The following is a 19,429-nucleotide window of genomic DNA, read 5'->3' on the forward strand; positions in this document are numbered from 1 at the left end:
TTATTTAGGATTTTGGATGATGTGCCGTAAAGAATGCTGTTGCAGTAGTCAATTCTGGAGGTGATGAAGGCGTGGATCAGAGTTTCAGCAGCAGATGAGGAGAGTGATGGGCAGAGACGGGCGATGTTTTTTAAGTGGAAAAAGGCAGTTCTGGTGATTTGTTTGACGTGGTGTTCAAAGGAGAGGTTGCTGTCAAACATGACTCCAAGGTTGCGGATGTGTGGGGAGGGAGACAGAGTGGAGTTGTCGATGGTGAGGCATAAGTTGTGACAGGTTTTAGTGAGGGATTTGGGACCGATGATGTCCATGTCAGATTTATCACAGTTCAGTTTGAGGAAGTTGGTTTGCATCCATGATTTAATGTCAGTGAGGCAGTTGGTGAGAGTGGAGTGAGTAGCAGTGGTGATGGCTTTTGTGGAGATGTAGAGTTGGACATCATCGGCGTAACAGTGAAAGTGAAGTCCATGTTGACGTATGATGTTACCAAGAGGGAGCAAGTAGAGGATGAACAGAAGAGGACCAAGCACCGAACCCTGGGGGACGCCTTGAGACAGAGGAGCAGTGGAGGAGGTGCAGTTGTTGATACTGATGAACTGTTGTCTGTTTGTGAGATATGATATAATATATATAATATAATCCAGGAGAGAGCAGTTCCGGTGATGTTGAGGGAGGTTTGACAAGTATCGATTGTACACATTTGTTGATTATTCTTACTTGGAGACAAAATGAAAAGTCTTTCATGTGGGTAAAATCAGTCTCTCAAATCCTCTAAAGTAGGTTTCATAAGACTTGAGTGTGCCATGTGACCCAAAATGTTGCCTAAATTACACTTGTCCCTAAACTAATGGTACAATTTCACATGGATGTTTCATCTAAAAATATTAAGTGGTTTTCATGATGTGGGTGTCATTTATATGTGGTGATTGTGGTATATTTCTTCGTAAGCACTGAGAGAGTGGCATCCCCAAATCGGGGTAGTTTTTTAATGTGTTACCAAAGTATGCCAAGCGAGTATGTATGTATGTGTGTCTCACCATCATTAATAATAGCAGTCAGCAAGCTGCCCTTCTTCTTGCTGGCGTGTCGGTCGTAGGACAAACACTGCAGGTCTCTGAAGCTCGTTGCCCCCTTGGGACATGGAGGACGTTCACAGGCCTTGTGCTCCACATTGGCCTTCGGACAGTGTCGCCCACCAGGACCAGGCCTGCGCACGCACACACACACACACACACACACACACACACACACACACACACACACACACACACAGTACAGTACAGTATAAACAGTTAGAACTGAAGGAGATTGAGGCTATCAAGTAGGGGTGGACGATGTGACCGAAAATATACTTATTTTTTCTTTTTTTTTGCGGTGGCGGTATTATGTCACGGTATTACAAAATAAAAAATGACAGTCTACTCCAAATTTGATTGTTATTGGCGATGTAAGGTAACATATTTAAGAAAGAAGAAAAACTGATATGTTTATTGGCTCAAAAAATGCCGGATTCACTCTGGATGTGGAAGCTCACAATGTGGAATAAGTACGTATTATAAAAACCACAGTGACAAACAGCAGTGACACGAGACAGCAGATAGAGCTTCGCCAAAAATCGCGGTGCTTCGAGGCAGTTTAGTTGAAGGGTTTTGAATGCATCTCGGCAGCTTGGCACTCAGCTGGCACTTCTGTAAGGTTGAGGAAAGTCTTGCTGTGGCAGGGACAAATGCGTTGGACTTGCCACAATGAAATGCAGTTGCAGCCATTTGCTGCACAAGAAAAACATTACAATGCAAAACAAAAACAGTAGTGCATTCCTGTAGTACATTTTTCATCAGGAGGAATGTAAACAGCATCAACAAAACAATTCTCTGGCCAGATCATATGGTGGCATCTTAATATTAAAGATTTGACATCAGTAACATTTTGCCCATCAACTTTGACTGTTTGAGTGTCCCGATGGAGTCCTGCGTCACACCTCCCGTCTAGTGCAGCTTGATCCTGAATGCAACGATGGAGCCAGGTCTCTGTAAAGATGTGGGCTCAACAGTCAGCTCTTCAGTGGCTGGGGTAGCCTGAGTTTTCCTGCAACTGGACATTAGCCAGGAGCCGACTGGGTGGTGGAATAGTCTTAGGTCCTAGCTGGGTTAGCTTAGCTTCTATTGTGGCTCTCATCGTCTCGACTCGGCTTTCAGTGGCGTTTGCTCCAGCAGGGCTTGCTGGGTGGGCGGCTGTGGACAGTGATCATCTCAAGGTCTGCACACCACGAATTGATCCATTTGCCACACTTCCTTCTCCGATGCTGATGAGTGTATTCGTTAATATGACATAAGTGCTCCAATAAATACAAGTTCAATTTAAAGATAATCACACATGACTGTAAAATGCGGTATGGGAAAGTGTATGGGTATGCTCAAAGTACAATCTGTCTCTAAATCATACTATTCAGCGCCATGGGTTATCAAGCATCAAGCAGCAGGTGATATGAGCACAATCAGATGAGGAGCTCCATTCTGCTATGTGGATTTACGCCTACTGCCAAGATATTAGAATTTGCTGTATTTCTTTTTATCTTAATGTACTGTACAGACACTGACTGTGAATTCTCTGTCCTATCTGGGATTCATCAAACGCACCTTCATCAAAATCAATAATAAAATAAAATTTAGCTGCATTATTTTGTGCATGTTTTGTTTCTCCTGTGTGGAATAGCATTTCAGACCAGTAGCGGCCTAATAGATACATGTAGAAATTAAATTGGTAAGAAAGTACCCCGTTTTTTTCACTTGTTGTATGTGTGCTATCATATAAGTTAGAAATGTGGTCCTGTGTTAACATATCAACATCATGTATTCTTGAGCCATATGTAATAATACTGCATTCAAACTCCACAAAATGTAGTACACCTGCATTTTGTAATAATTTGCGGCATTTCGTTATAGTTGACTGTTCTAAAATACGAAAAAAGCTTTTTATCATCTTACAAATATAGCCAAACTTAGGGGTGTTATGTCAAAAAGTCATTCACCCTTTGATTTCTGACAGGGTTGACAACTGCAATGGTGTCTTGACAGGGCTCTCCAAAAAGAGCATCAAGAAGCTTTAGCTTTAGCTTCAAAATACAGCTACACTCTCTACACTGGCATCCTGTCAGCCACAGAATTGAATATAAGGCAATGCTTATTAATCGTCAATACATAGGGTACGACCAAAATACTTTAAAGATATGTTTAAAAATGAATGAATGGATGAATTTTGAATCGTTATGATTAATTCTGGAATGCATACAATAAACATTGTTAAATGTTATAATGATTTCTTAATGTAGAATGGTTAGTTATTACATAATGGATGTATTGTTGCATTTTCATGAAAAAAGTGAAAAAAGTTTTGGTAGTTACCAAAAGAATGAGACTATGGATAAAAGCGAGTGAGCTCAGCCTTATAGATAGTCTGAGGAGCTCAGACATCCGGAGGGAACTCGGAGTAGAGCCGCTGCTGGGTCAGCTGAAGTTGTTCAAAATCTGATCAGGATCTTCCTCGACGCCTTCATTTAAAGGTTTTCCAGGCAAGAACTGGTAAGAAGCCCAAGGGTAGACCCAGAACACACTGTTCATTGTTTGTCTCGTCTCTCCTGACGAGAGAAACAATGCTCCTGAGCCTCAGGAGCAGGAAAATGTTGGGATTTGCCCAGACTGCTGCCCCAGCAACCCCGGCCCCAGATAAGCAGAAATATAATGGATGGATGGATGTGTATGGCAATGTGGTAAATTGAAAGCACACAAAAAACACAGACAAACAGACAGTTATAGGTGACATACGGAGGGTTGTCACATTTCCTCTGTCTGAAATGGACTCCAGTACCACAGGTCCTGCTGCACATGCTCCAATGGCTCCATGGACTCCAGTCTCCATCCACATGTTGAGGGATGGGAGTCTTACTCACACACTTGCCTGCCCTGCACCACTGACACACACAGAGACACACTCACAGATTAAAAGGATTTTAAATGGACAAGTAGACACTCATATTCTGCATATTGGCAAGTCAACAGGCATCCTCTAAGACAGGCATGTCCAAAGTCCGGCCCGAGGTCAGATTTTATACGGCCCGCGCCTTCCGTCTTAAAATGCATTATTTATGGCCCGCCAGCACAGTCAAAACGGAATGAATAAATCATACAAATTCAACATGCAATTCCTATTTTTACCTCATGGTGGCAGCACCACTCTATAACTGTCTGGCTGTTTGAAATTGGCTCTGACCCTTGAACTGTCATGGCTACGGCAAGTAAAAAAAGGAAAGTCGATAATGAGGGCCGCCGCTTCCAGGAGAGGTGGAGATCGCAATATTTTTTTCACCGAAAACCGAAACAACTGTGTCTCCCTAATTTGTCATGAGACTGTTGCCTTGTTTAAGGAATATAATGTAAAGAGACACTACGAGACCAAACGTGCTAATGCTACAACAAGCTATCAGAGAGCGTCCGTGCTAGAAAAGTGAAGCAACTCCAAGATAACTTGGCCACACAGCAGCGGTCCCTTTCACATGAAAACATCATCAAAGTAAGCTGCGGAGTGGCCGTGGTAATTGCTAAACATGACAAACCTTTTACGGAATGTGAGGTTATCAAAGACTGTGTTATGAAAATAGCAGAAAACATTTGCCCCGAGAAGAAGACAGAGTTTGCTAATGTTTGCCTGGCTCGTAACACTGAAGAGCTATCATCAGATACGAAGAGACAACTTGATTTTTTTCGTGAGCCTGTTTCATGTGTGTTGAATTTAAATGTTAGACAACTTTTCATCACCCTCACTAAGTCATATTTAAGATTGTCTTGAGGTGAGAATATTGATCGGTTCCTATGTAATTAGCTTTTAGATGGCTTGTTCTTTGTTATCTGACTTTCAAGATGTGAAAGAAAGGCAGAATAGTTGTTGAGATGTGTTCAGACATGAATGCTTACATTTGGTTACATTGCTATTTGCTGTCATTGAAAATAAAATGATAAAATAACAATGTATGTATAGGCTACTTGTATTGTTTAAAATAATGTCAGCAGGGACTGTTGGCCCTTGGGCATTTTCACATTATCAAATTTGGCCCTCTTTGAAAAAAGTTTGGACACCCCTGCTCTAAGAGAAGCTGTTGCTTGAGAGGTGAAGAGTATTTGTTCATGGAAGCAGTGTGTGAAAATAAAATCCCTCACATCCCCCGTTTTCATTGTTGTTACTACTTGTTAACACCCCCCCCCCCCCCAAAAAGGAAAAAATTAAAAGAAAAATAGAAGCAGTGTGTGGGTGAGACCTACTTTATCTGCACCACACTCTGTTCCATCCAGAGGAGGATCCAGTTTGGTCTTGCAGGCTGCATCTCCCTCCACTAAACACCACAAGCCAGTGCACATCAGGTGCTGAGAGACACACACACACACACGCACACGCACACAGCTTTGTATTGAGGGGTCTTGCATCATAACACTATTTTATATATCTTTTTTATGACTACTATGGAGGCAACGATAAAGATAAGATGACATGTCATGTGTCAAACCATGTTCGCAGCATTTCAGTTGAGGGAAATTTTCCCTCTGTGGACAGTAAAGTATATTGTGTCATATTGTATATTTGCCGATGCTACATCGAGGCGTTTGTCATATGGAAGTGGGCGTGGTTTCATCTATGAGCCCCTTTTTTTAACTTTTTCAAAAATTATGCAGTGGATGGACTTAGTTTCAGAACTGGGGGTGAAGTTCCACTTTAAATAAGGGAAATAAGAAAATAAAGACCCATCTCTTCAACAAGTCTTTTTCAAATAAAAGCCTGTTTTACTCGGCTTACTGTCTTAAGAAAGCTCTGGGGGTCTTATTTACAAAACAATGCGTAGCATCCACACTAAATGTTTGTGTAAATGCAGTACGCCAAAACATATTCTGATTCATAAAACCTTGCATAATGCCTGCCATTGACCAATTTCCTTTTATAAATTCCAAATCAACCTCTAAATGTGCACACCTGAATCAGCCTCACATCCCGCCCTCCACACGCCCAGATTCAACCATAAATGGTCAACGCAAAGCACCTTATGAATGTTGATGCATAGAAATGAGCTGCTGATCAGTGGGTCTTTACTGATAGGAATACCAAGAAAAGGACTTTTTTTAGTTTGTGGGTGAGGTGGTCTGTGGACTGTTCCTTTATTGTGTCTCCCTCGTGTTTGCTCGGTGCTCCAGAGTTTACTCCTGATTTGTACCTTTGCCTTTCTTTTGTTATTTTGGATATTTTGCCTGCTCCATTGGAGTCGCTTTAAGTTTGTTTTTGACCTTTTTTCCAGTAAAGATCCCTAAGTTTAAACTTCACATCGTCTCTTGTGTCTGCGATTGAGTCCCGGATCTGCCCCTCGGCTTGACATGGTCATCATTTAAAAAAAGAAAGTTTAAAATGTGAATACAATTGATTTGTTTATTCGCTTATGATTCGGACTGAAAATGATAAGATGGAGTTATTGTGCGAGAGCTGTCATTAACTTTGTTTCCACACTTTGCTAATTTGCACAATCCTTACGTGCAGGTAGTGAAGATTTGAGGTGACTGGAGAAGGCAGAGAGTGACAGTCACCATGGTAACTCCAGTGAGCTCTGATAATTGCATCGGATAGCTGTTTTCAGTTTGTCTGTGTACGGCAGTGGTGGGCCGTCAGGGCCAGCAAAGCCTTCTATGCTGGCCTAAACAGAATCACAAAGTTATAGCTATTTTATAATTTTTCATAAATACACTACATCAGTGGCGGGCCGTGCATTTTATACCTGGGCCTTCACTGCTGGTCCTGCAGCTGAAATACCACTTTATAATCACATTGTGGCACCACAGCAAATTTTTAAGGCTGTAACTATTAACTAACTTATGTCTTCGGTACGAGTCGTTTGATTAACGCTCGAGCATTTAGAGAATGCAAAAGCCTAAATTCAGGAAAATATAATGTTCTCAGATGGTCTGGCTGTGGGATCCACCGTCATTCCTTAATGACAAGCCACGACCCAAAGAAAGTATCACAGGATTTTACTTTCACAACTTGAACGTACTGCTCTACAGTGTCTTTCCTCGGCTCAGCACCCTCTATCATGGTGCAGCTCAACTCAGTCAGAATGCATTTTGATTGGCTGAACCGCATCACGTGATGTGATTCACTACCCATCAGCCTCTGCTGGCTGTTAAGTTTCGTTTCACGATAGTCACGTGCTCGCCCACTGACCAATCACAGCACACTCTGCACCTAGCGGGAAAGCTACAGATGAACACTGAGCGGCATGTAATGCTGACGTAATTATAGGCCGGCTAGCAGGTGCTGACACGTCAAAGAATGCGCCAAACATGTCAAACTAAAGATCTGATTGGTTGAACACTATGACAATCAACAATATCGTCCCCATTTACTTTAATCTGCACTGGCTGCAGGTGAAAGTCTGCAGGCCTCTGGCTCTGTTCTTACATGGAGACAGCGGTGAGATCTGAGAGCAACTGAGGAAGACAGTAGCTGTGCAATAAGAAAATAAGATAATGGGAAAGAAATATATTTTTATGAATTATAATACATGTAGTGTATTTATGAAAAATTATTAAATTGTAAAATAGATTTTATTTTTATTTTTAAATATATATAGCTTTGTGATTCTGTTTAGGCCAGCAGAGAAGGCCTTGCAGGCCCTGACGGCCCGCCACTGCACTACATGTATTGTAATTTTTTTCCACATTAGCATATTTTCTCATTGCACAGCTACTGTCTTCCTCACTTGCTCTGCTTCCAGCCTGCAGCGCTGCTTCCAGTGCAGCTTGTTTTAAGTAGACCTATTTCTCTAAGTAAGAAGAGGCCCGAGGCCTTCTAGGTAGACTTTGCAGTCTAAGTAAATGGGGACGATATTGTTGATTGTCATAGTCTTCAACCAATCAGATTTTTAGTTTGACATGTCTTATGTATTCCTTGACGTGCCAGAGCTTCTGGGTGGCCTAGCCGAGTAAGTCAGCATTAACATGTGGCGTGATTGGTCAGTGGGCAAGCATGACTGTTGTGAAAGTAAAGCTAGCTAGCAGAACTTAGTAATAAGAGTTCAAGTTGAAAGATATGTAAGAAGTTATGACATTGACATGACCTTTTTAGATTCTAGATGTAGATTCTTTTTTTATTTTGACCTATTCATGTATCTGCACGCTGCAGAATTTGTAGGTGTTGAGCTTCATTCATACACGAAACAAATAATAACTTGTTTTCTTTTACAAAGCAAGAATTATGGTCTGGAGAAATGGGGATTGTGTGGCGATTGCTTTAGCCCTGTTTGAATCGGTAGGGAGCAGCTACCTAAACACTGCGGGGAGAGTTTGTAGTGTGTTTGCTGCTCTTGGTTTTCCTGCTAAGCTAGTTTAGAGTAGCGCGCCTCCCAGAACACACGTGCCTCACCAGAGAACAATGTTGTTCTTCCGTGGCGGGCGTGTCAGACAGCACGTTGTCTGTTACATCTGTAAGCTTCTGCATTTTCCAAATGCAAGAGTATTATTCAAACGTATTGTTCGGTTCATAATGCGTACCGAACCTTGAGCCTCGTACCGAACAGTTCAATACGAATATGTGTATTGTTACACCCCTAATAACCTGTAGCTGTGGCGTCATAATGAGGTTATTAGGAGGTGGCTCAACTGTAGTAGGACAGCACTGAAGGCCCAGGTATAAAATACACGGCCCGCCACTGGTGGTATGCTGAATCTGTCCCTATGGAATAAATTCATAAAGTTGTGTACACTGCAGCGATTTTAGTCACTGACACTATATGAAAACTAAGATCATACTTGGTGATATATGCATAGTATTAGAGGATGGTCCCGATATGTACATATAGTAAAGTCCTCTGTTCAAAGTTCAAAGTTTGCTTTATTGTCAATTCCACAATGTACTGAACATACAGGGGAGTTGAAAAGACGTTTCTCTCTAGTCCAACACATAAACATATAAAGTGAATACAGTGCAATAGATTAAAAAACGTTAAAAAACATTTAGACAATAAATATATATAATAAGAGAAAAAAACAAAAAAACTATCAATCTGTATTTAGCAGCAGTTGGACATGGGGAGTCTTAAAAGAGAGGAGGGAGAGATTTCAGAGAGTTCAGCTTCCTAACAGCCTGGTGGACGAAGCTGTTTGAGAGTCTGGTGGTGCGAGCACGGAGGCTCCGGTGTCTTCTCCCAGAGGGCAGGAGGCTGAAGAGACTGTGTGAGGGGTGGCTGGAGTCGCGCACAATCATGGTCACTTTGCGGGTGAGGCGGGTGTCATATATGTCCTGCAGGGAGGGGAGTGAGGCACCAATGATCCTTCCAGCTGTGTTCACTATGCGCTGCAGGGCTTTCCTGTTGTAGTCAGTGCAGCTTCCACACAGTGATGCAGTTTGTCAGGATGCTCTCAATGGTGCCTCGGTAAAAGGTGCACATGATGGGTGGGGGTGGTCTTGCCTTCTTCAGTTTGCGGAGAAAGTAGAGGCGCCTCTGGGCTTTCTTTGCCAGTGATGTTGTGTTGGCTGTCCATGAGAGGTCCTCACTGATGTCCACCCCCAGGAATTTGGTGCTGCTCACTCTCTCTATATCAGCACCATTGATGGTCAGTGGTGGGTGTTGAGTGTGGCCTCTCCGGAAGTCAACAATAATCTCCTTGGTCTTGCTGTTATTCAGAAGGAGGTTGTTGTCTCTGCACCACGTGGTCAGAAGGCTGACCTCCTTCCTATAGTGGGTCTCATCGTTGTTGGTGATGAGACCAACCAGAGTTGTGTCATCTGCAAACTTGACCATGTGATTGGTGCTGTAGGTTGTAGTGCAGTCGTGTGTCAGCAAGGTGAAGAGCAGTGGACTGAGCACACAGCCTTGAGGGGCCCCTGTGCTCAGTGTGATGCTGCTCGAGGTGTTGTTGCCGACACGTACTGCTTGTGGCCTCTCACTGAGGAAGTCCAGCAGCCAGTTACACAGCGAGGTGTTGAGCCCCAGCTGGTCAAGTTTGAAGATGAGTTTTTGTGGGATTATGGTGTTGAATGCTGAACTAAAGTCTATGAACAGCATTCTCACATATGAGTCTTTTGAGTCCAGATGGGTGAGGGCTGGGTGGAGAGCAGAGCAGATTGCATCCTCCGTGGACCGCTTGGCACGGTATGCAAACTGGAAAGGGTCCAGGGTGGGGGGGGGAAGAATGGATTTGATGTGTGACATGACTAGCCGTTCAAAGCACTTCATCATTATGGGGGTCAGTGCCACCGGACGGTCGTCATTATAGCAGGACGGAGTGGGTTTCTTTGGCACAGGTATGATGATGGTGGCCTTGAAGCATGATGGAACAACAGCTTGTCTCAGAGAAGTATTAAAGACATCCGTGAAGACATCCTTAAGCTCCTCTGCGCAGTCCTTCAACACGCGACCAAACAAAATAAATTAAATTGAATTTGTGTTTGCACTCTTCAACACTAGTTAACATTATTTTACAGATGATGCTAATTTTATTAGCACTTCCAATGCTGACCACCGGTTTTGGAAGTCCAGCCCTCTACTCAGCACTGAGGAGAGCTAACAGTGCTGATAAAATAATAAGGTTTGAGTTGGTTTATATCTTTTACAATTGAAATTATTCATGTCACAAGCAGTCGACACATATCATAAACCATTCAACAACTTAAGATGCTGGAACATACTAAATAATGGACCACACTCAGAGGGAGAGCAGCGTGGTAATTGACATAATCATGATATCACATGTGACAGCTGTGGGGAGCACTACATTAGAAGCTTGAACAAAAGACGGACGACAGACGGATGGATGAAGAGCGGACACCAGACCAAAACCGCTCACAGCATCCAGTGGGAAGCGGTCGAAGGTCATCAACCAGGAGTCCCTCCTACATTCAGGATATTTTAGGTTTAATTTGTTTTTGTTATGTATAACCTTTTTTTTCCAGAGAAGCAAATATGCCCCTGTCTTGTGTTTGGAGTAATTCCACTCTGACACATTCTAAACATCAATGGAGCTCCAGTAGTCAGGGTGAGTTGGATATACAATAAATATGTTATTTAAACTGAATAACGTGATGTTCCTAGGACAAACGAAGTGTGTTGTACCTCCATATCACTGCAAAAACTGGCATTGGTTCCAAACAGGATCTGGCACTGTCCATCCACACTGTAGTGCATGCCTGGCAGCTTGGGAGGAAGGCGGATCTGGTAACGGCTCCTGGGGTCTGTGTGTAGTAGGCATGCACTGGCTTTGGACCTGTTTAAAAGAACAGGTTTCATAATGTGCAGTGAACTGTTTTATTTCCAATTGTTTTATTTCCAATATTCAGGCTCCATATAAGACAAATACATAAAATGACATACAAGAACAATAAAAGTACATAGGCCTTTTATTCCAACTACACCTGTCGTACTGCTTCTGGGTCCTTACCACACCCGTTACACTGCAGATGAACTCTGACACTCTAACGACACTTTTCAGCCTGAGGGGCGAGACACAAGACAAAGAAAGAACGTAATGACGGTATCATGAGGTTTGAGCATCTGGCTGACACTTCCATCATTACATTTATTCCCAAACAGTATTGGGATGGTTCAAGAATGATTTTGAATTCAATGTGTGACTTTATATCCTTCATCAAATTATAATCATGCAAGAATTATAGTGCTAAATGTATGTGTCAGCAAATTAAATAAGTAAACTAATAGTAAACTCACTCAGATCGGAAGAAAGGGGATAAGTTTAAGAAGTAAATCAGTTAGTCAGAGAGACACCCTGTTCAATAGAGCCTATGTGGATCATCCTGCGCCACACCGTGCAGGTCGTGAAATTGGTGAAGCATAGGAGATACTGTATCTGGGTAACAAAAGGCACATAGATTATGCGTTGTGTCTTGAAAACATAGAACACGGGAATATACGTATTTGTTTTCTAGGTCAGTGGTTCTCAACTGGTCTGGCTGCGAGACCAACCATCACCCCTTACAGTTTTTCTCGATTGCTAAGACACATTTCTTGAAACGGTCACCCATTCTCTCAAAACTGTAAACACAAAACCTCATCTTCAAGCACTATTTACAAAACCTCTGAATCCTCTTGCAAAATGAAACTTTCGCCTCAAAACAGTTTTACCTGTGCTCAAAATCAAACACTGCTCTCAAATCATAAACAAAGTGATCAAAAGAATATACACCATCAAGCAGTCAGTAAACAATACACCAATAAATAGAAAGCGCATTGTTCAAAACATGTAGTTCTCAGGGAGAAGTACATTTTTAATCTCAAAACAAATTTCATATGAACGAAAACATGTTCTATTACAGTCGCTCAAAATTTATCAGAAATTACTACTGTGCTTTGCTCTTTGCAATTTCTTTTGTTCTTCCTCCTCCTTGTACCCCTATTTGTACAGTACTGTACCCTGCATCTCACAAACATGTCCTTTGTCTCTGTGATACTGTAATTCTTGTTCTTTGTTGATATGAACCTGCAACCAGTCAACATCTATTGAGCAGTCAGTACTGTTACTGTAACAAATAGAAAGCACCATGTTCAAGGCCATACAATTTGTTTATTGTACACTGTCGATTCCCTGGACGTTTGTGTTGTCTTGTATCACTCGTTCCTGGATTTCTCTGAGTCGTATTACAGTAAATTATCTTGAAGGACCATGCCCACTATAACAGTCTCTTGCTCCTGAGTGAATATAGCTCTCCTTCCACCTGCATGTGGCAGCCTTGCAGTTCTACAAAAAGTAGATGTGAAGTTACAAAAAATATTCATGCAGTACAATACATACAGTGATGCACTTTACAAATGTCTATTGAAACAGCTGCATATAGTGTCGTACAGTCAATTTGCAATTACAAAAATACAGTAGCATACTGTACCTGTTCTCTTCTCTGAATGTCCTTACTATGGTGGACACAGACAATCGGCTGAAATTGGGGTGCAGTCTAAGTCCTGCTTCCCTCATTGTCAGTCCGTGGACTATAACATGGTCTATGACTGTTGCTCGAATTTCATCAGATATTTCCACTCTTTGTCTTCCTCTTCCTATTCGTCCTCCTCTTCCTCGTCCTCTCACATTGTTTCTTCTATCCATTCTCAGACTTTCTCCTTCCCACCTTCAACCACCTGTTTGTGCTCTAAACTGGCTAATATTGGTTGTGTCACATCATTTGATACAAGTGAAATCCATTTTGAGTGATTGTGTTTAATCAATGACATGTGTTCTCTATTTGTATTTGATTGTTGCCACTTGTGTTTACCAGTGTGGATGACATGTGCATTAGAGTGCAGAATGTGTTTTGAGACTGAGAATGTGTTTAGAGTTTTGCTGAAAAGTCTAAGTGAGATCTGCAAAATGTGTTTTACCATGTGACACAGTTTAAGGTATTGACAACAGACTGCACAATTAGCTAAATGAGTTCAGGCAACTGAGAACTTTGTTCAGCCAATGGGTTTTAGTGTTTTAGCAATTGAGAAATACTGTAATGACAAGCCGCGACCCACGACCCATATTATATATATATATATATATATATATATATATATATATATATATATATGAAGAATATATATATATATATATATGAAGAATATATATATATATATATATGAAGATATATATATATATATATAATTTGGGTATATCTATATTCAAGAAGTCTAGTAGTAGTAACGTCTCTGTGTAGTAAACAACTGCCAAATCAAATAAAGAAAGTACACATCAATTATATTTTAACAATTATTATTCTCACTTTTCAAATTTAACTGGATGGATTATAAATAATACATAGCAATCCATAAATAAATGTTCTTCTCATTTCAAGTAAAATAACGGCTGGATTAAAAACATTTATTACGTAACGAAATTCATTTTAGAAACATTATTTTTCACTGAATTGCCCTGCAGCTCTAAATTCAGTTCATTCAGTGCAAAGTGAAAAAGCCACAATATTATATCTTTTCTCATCTTCTAAAAAGAGAAATTAGTGTTGGAAGAATTCACCTCTATGAGTCTGTCCAGTCAGAGTCGAATGACTCTGGTCTCTCTGGCCATTTTTCTCTTTTGGAGATCATCCTATGATTTAACTTTCACAACTCTCACTTCAATAGTCCTGCTCTGCTGTCTCTGTATCCTCGTCTCTCCCCCGTGTGTGTACATCTCACTCGAGTCAGAAAACTTGTCAGACTACTCATATTTGATTGGCTGAGCTGCATCATGTGATGTGATTCACAACGCATTGGTCGGTGTTTTTCCTGCACCACTGAACAAGTGCCGTAAATGCTGGAATAATTCCGCTGCATAAAAAATGCCGTTCAAAATAAAATCACAACTTTTTTTTTGTCATGCAAAGGCCCACTGAAAACCCACCAGTTGAGAAACACTGTTCTAGGTCACAGAGAAGGGCCCACAGGCAGTCAGCAGCGTATGTCACAAGTTCCCATTACCGCACTTCCACAGAAAAGGGGGTTAACAGGGAAGGCGTTTAACTTTAAAATAGAAATGGTTTAATGATTTGAAAAGGACCTATTGTCTATATATGGACATGAAGGATGCAGAAGACGAGGACGAGAGGCTAATAAAGACGAGAGACGAGAGGAGGAGAGGCTAATAAAGAAGAGAGACGAGAGGAGTTCGAGGCTTTTTGGAGGACTTGCATGTTCTAGACATTTTGTATTAACTTTTCCGATATAACATTTTTGTAATTCGATATTTTACTCTTTGTGAAAACCAAATAAAACCGGTTTGTATTTTGTGCATTCCAACTAAAAGTCCAGTGTTGCTCATCTCTGTTGGGGTTCCCGTAGTCTCTTAAAAGTAAGAGTGCTCTTCCCCTGGGATAGGCTGACAGTAAGAATTTAGATTAGACATATAATTGAAATGTAATTGCTGTTAAAAGCTAGAGATAAGATAAGTGTTGTTAAATATTGTTGTGAGTTACTAACTTGGTTGGCTCAGACCGATTTCATAGCTCTGTTGTGAAAATTGATAATTGTTTTTGAATTTGTGTAGACTTCGATTTTTGACGAGAATTGATGTTGAAGCTCTGCTGCTGTATCACATGTGATGTTGCAGTGTTGATGATCATGTTTAGATGCTAGCGGTTATGTATTAAGAAGCAATAGGGATTTAGATTGGTACTTTAAGTTAGGGGTGTTAAGGGCAGCTTCAGGACCCTGGCCCTAACAACCAAGCGCGGTTCCCAAACACACAGGGTTCCTCCTCCAGGGGTGGCCCATGAGAGCGGGTCCAAACACACACCTAAATCCGTTGATATCCGGCTGTCGGGGAGACCAAGGTTTTTAGCCTGAAATAAGTGATATGACGGTGGCTAGTGGTGGTTAGTTATCCTGGTTTTCGTCCCTCTATGCCAGTGGTCTCAAACTCCCGGCCCGCTACGTCATTTTATGTGGCCCGCGAATCCGCCAGCAAAAAAAAAGAGAAAAAGTTAAAACCTTTTTTTTTTTTTTTTAAAGTTAGACTTGACAATAAAAATATCCCCACAGTCGAAATTATGAGATAGAAAGTCGAAGTTATGAGATAGAAAGTCAAAATTCTGAGATTGAAAGACAAAAGTATGAGATTAGAAAGTCAAAATGATGAGATTGAAATTCAAAATGATGAGATTGAAAGTCAAAATTATGAGATTGACAGTCAAAATTATGAGATTGACAGTCAAAATTATGAGATTGACAGTCAAAATTATGAGATTGAAAGTCAAAATTATGAGATTGAAAGTCAAAATTATGAGATACTTAAACAGTCATAGAAGCAGCTCTTTGGCTGGTTACTGTACATTTAACATGGAAATGTATTGTGAGTACATTGAAGACTACTTTAAACTGTGAATGCAGACAGTTATTTAACAATATGTTACGAGTGGTGACATTTACAACCGGCCCTTTGTGGGCGACCATGATGCTGATGTGGCCCGGAGTGAAAATGAGTTTGAGACCCCTGCTCTAAGCAGGCTAGGACGGTCTCGCGTGTATATTTTGGGGGGTGTGTTCGTTACCTAGGTAACAGTGGTTATTGAGGTTATTGAACAAGCCGTCTCCCAGCGCTCCGTTCGGAGGTGGGAGGGGGTTTCGGTTATGCAGCTAGGCTGTACACCTTTTGAGTTCAATTATTTTGTAAACAATTTATTGATATGATTATTTATTTCATAATGTCTTTGTAATTGACTTAATACCCTATTAAATATGTTTCCAGGTTTCAAAGGAAGGACACATTTGATAGATATCTAACCGCACCATTTGACATGACAAAATGACGCCATGAGAATATTACTAAAGAGACCAAGATGGAGTAGTGCCAGTGAAATGTTCGTGGCTGCACAATTCAATACTTTTCTGACGAAATCGTATGTATAAATGTATTTGTCAGCTTAATGACTCTGAAAATGTCATCATCTTGGTTTTATCCAACATACGGTTTAGTAGCACACGCTACCAGTCCCAGCTGTGGAGACATTGGTACAGCTGTCTCTTTGTAAGCATTGTTAGGCCTATGTACTTTTATTGTTCTTGTATGTCATTTTATGTATTTGTCTTATATGGACCCTGAGTTTGATTGATTGATTGATTGGCATCATGTAGGATTATTTGCACATATGCAAACCAATTGAAAAATCTCAGGACAGAAATCTCTGGCAACACAATGTCCTTATGTCCAGACACCGCTGTCCATAACAAAGGGAAAGCAGAGACCAATGGTGATATACAGTTAATTTTTAAAAAGTCTACAAGATCGAGCAAGTTCATCCAGCTGTATCTCACCTTAGGAAGTTCTCTAGGTCGGTGCGGCTGCAAGAGGACCAGGACAGGTCACTGGGGTTTCTTCCTTTAACCCATTCACCAGACATGATGTGGGAGTGACCAGTGCAGGTGGCATGGTCGTCATCATGGCTCATTCCCATGCTAAAGACAAGCCATGGATATACAGACACTGCGTCAAAGAGTAGTAAAGCTGGTTCTCAAACAAGGGAGTCAAAATGCCAACTTTTCAGTCCCTGTCTTTGTCGATATATTTTGGTCTATTTTGTGCATGCCTGTGTTTGTGCGTACATGAGTGAGTCTGTGACTGTAAGTGAGTGTACACCTCTGTGTGTGTCCACAGCTAATTTCTCATTTTGCTGCAGCAAACTGCATCATATTCATTCAGGGTGCACACTAAAGAACCTCGTGGTTGTAGTGACTCACACTTTCTCAAAACATCTTTCATTATCGGTTTTATACTGTTGTTTCCTGCCTGGTGACTCCTCACTCACCACTCTTAACCACCTGACAATAACACAGCTGAGTGCATCTCCATCTGCTGCTCTGCGGCCCCAACAGTTTGCACACCCATTTCACACACATTTATACACTGATGGCAGGGGCTACCATGCTAACCATTCATATCCATTCACTTGCTTTGTAATATAAAATATATAAAGTGCAGCAAGACCTCCAAAAAACATGTGCCCAGGGGCCTCATGGGACCACGATCCGACCCTGCTCACGCCTGAGGCAGTGCTTGTTGTCACAGCTGTTGGGGTTCTGGCGCCACCTCCTGGCTGGTTGAGTCCCTCACATGGGCCACCCCTCCTCACAAATGACCTGGGGTCTGATCCTTGCCCCCTGGAGATGACCACACCTCCACCTTCGGTCCACCGCGGAGGTGGACCTTTCATTGGCCGACAAGCCGTCTCCCGCTGTGCGCAGAGACCCGCTTATAAGCGGCAACGCAGCCCAAAATCGCTCTCTTCGCTCTGGACTTCCGTCTAGTCTCAAGAAGAATCACCAGAGGACCCGATCGACCTCAACCCCCACTCATCTCAGCACGCACGTGCCATTTCGCTGGACGAAATCGACCACGTCTATTCTGAGTTTAAGGCCTTGGCCCGCGGAAAGCATCCTTCCTCCCACGCGCCACTCCCCACCTTCGTGTACACGCTACGGTACTAGGGAGACCAAACAATCTTCCTTCACCGACCATTACCGGGAGATACGAACCGACACGTGTCTCAGCCGACGTTGGAAACCACAGGCCCTCCTCTCTGCAGCGAGCCGGGCCGAAACAGCAGCCGCTCACCAGCGACGCCGAAACAGCAGCAGCCTCACGCTTTTCTTTTCCTCCTGGAGGAGGAAAGACCATTCATCGACAAACACTCTACAACCTTGCCACGAAGCATCTCATAGTAAGAGTCACGGTGTCTGGGCGTAGTTTAGCTTAAATGAACTTAAGTTGAATTCAGGCCATTCATTTATATGTTATTATTCCCGTGTTTTTGTCGTGTTAAAGTCATTGTTTTCGTTTTGCTGTGAGATTGCGCAATCGTCGACGGTGCACCGAGGCCCGTCGTACTGTGCGTTTCCTGTTTGACTGTTGCTTTTGGGATTATTTGATTTCATCATTGTTCTTGCTCTATTTCCTTGAGTCGATTCTGTGAGTGAAGTGTGGAAACGCGACTATCGGGCATAAGTGTCGTCAGTTCGCGAAGCGACAACGGCAACTTGTGTGAGATACGCTCGGCGATCCTCATTTTCATTACGACGCGACATCACACACAGAAACTCTGATTCCTCTCTCTCTGCCCTTTTATTCCTCTTGTTTTCCGTAACTTGCACACACATAGAGCTCCGGATTGTGGGTGAAACTCTCACCTATTGTTCTAACACACGTGTGCGCCGACACACGCAACCACATATAGCTGACCCCCCCCCCCTTTCTCCGCCATTTGGTCTAAGTCACTCGACTCCGCCATCTGGTGGTAGGTTTTAGCTATAACGCTTTAAGGCCCCTCCCTGTTTGTCTGCGTCACTCGACGCCGCCATCTTTGTAGTCTTTAGCGATAGCTTTAAGACCCACCTTCCTTTCCACACACAGACCCACACACACACACACATACTTGTATTACATACATCATCACCCATTTTATTCATTTGTTTAGATATTAGGCACATAAAATTGTATGATAGCGTTGTTGGTTGTGATATTAATTGATCTGATCACTTATTATTTCGATTTAATAAATTCAGTTATATTTTAAAGAGCAGTCGTTTGTGATTACTTGTGCATATTTGTGTAATAAGATCTGTATGTAGTAGTCTTGTGTACGAACTTAACCCTTCACTGTCACTTCGAATGTGTAGTCGCACCCGACTATTGACATTACGAGTGGCCACTAATTATGAGACTTAGTTTATCGTTTGGTTATTAGTCCCTGTTTACAGGGTGGTGCCCCGTTGTTATTAATAATCATTAATAATTGTTACTTACATTAATAATTCTATTGATGTCAAGAATTCAGTTTCTTAAATGCTGATAACCCAAACACGCCCCTCTACGTTCCCAACACAGCAAACATCAGTCAGGGTACTGGTCCACTGAGGGTTTGTGGACAA

At 42.0% G+C, this 19,429-nt stretch overlaps 1 protein-coding gene across 1 annotated transcript in view; it reads right to left on the reverse strand.

The window, feature by feature from the left end:
• The window catches only part of adamts17 (ADAM metallopeptidase with thrombospondin type 1 motif, 17), a 270,965-nt gene that overhangs the window by 115,400 nt on the left and 136,136 nt on the right, over positions 1-19,429 (reverse strand). Inside the window, exons 9-13 of the mRNA XM_079292165.1 lie at positions 16,820-16,960; positions 11,138-11,288; positions 5,310-5,411; positions 3,819-3,964; positions 1,035-1,204 (exon numbers count right to left, since the gene is read on the reverse strand). Of these exons, the coding sequence (XP_079148291.1) occupies positions 1,035-1,204; positions 3,819-3,964; positions 5,310-5,411; positions 11,138-11,288; positions 16,820-16,960 (710 nt within the window). The remainder of the gene's footprint in view (positions 1-1,034; positions 1,205-3,818; positions 3,965-5,309; positions 5,412-11,137; positions 11,289-16,819; positions 16,961-19,429) is intronic.

Source organism: Melanostigma gelatinosum (genome assembly GCF_949748355.1).
Source record: "Melanostigma gelatinosum genome assembly, chromosome: 2".
Taxonomy (NCBI): Eukaryota; Metazoa; Chordata; class Actinopteri; order Perciformes; family Zoarcidae; genus Melanostigma; species Melanostigma gelatinosum.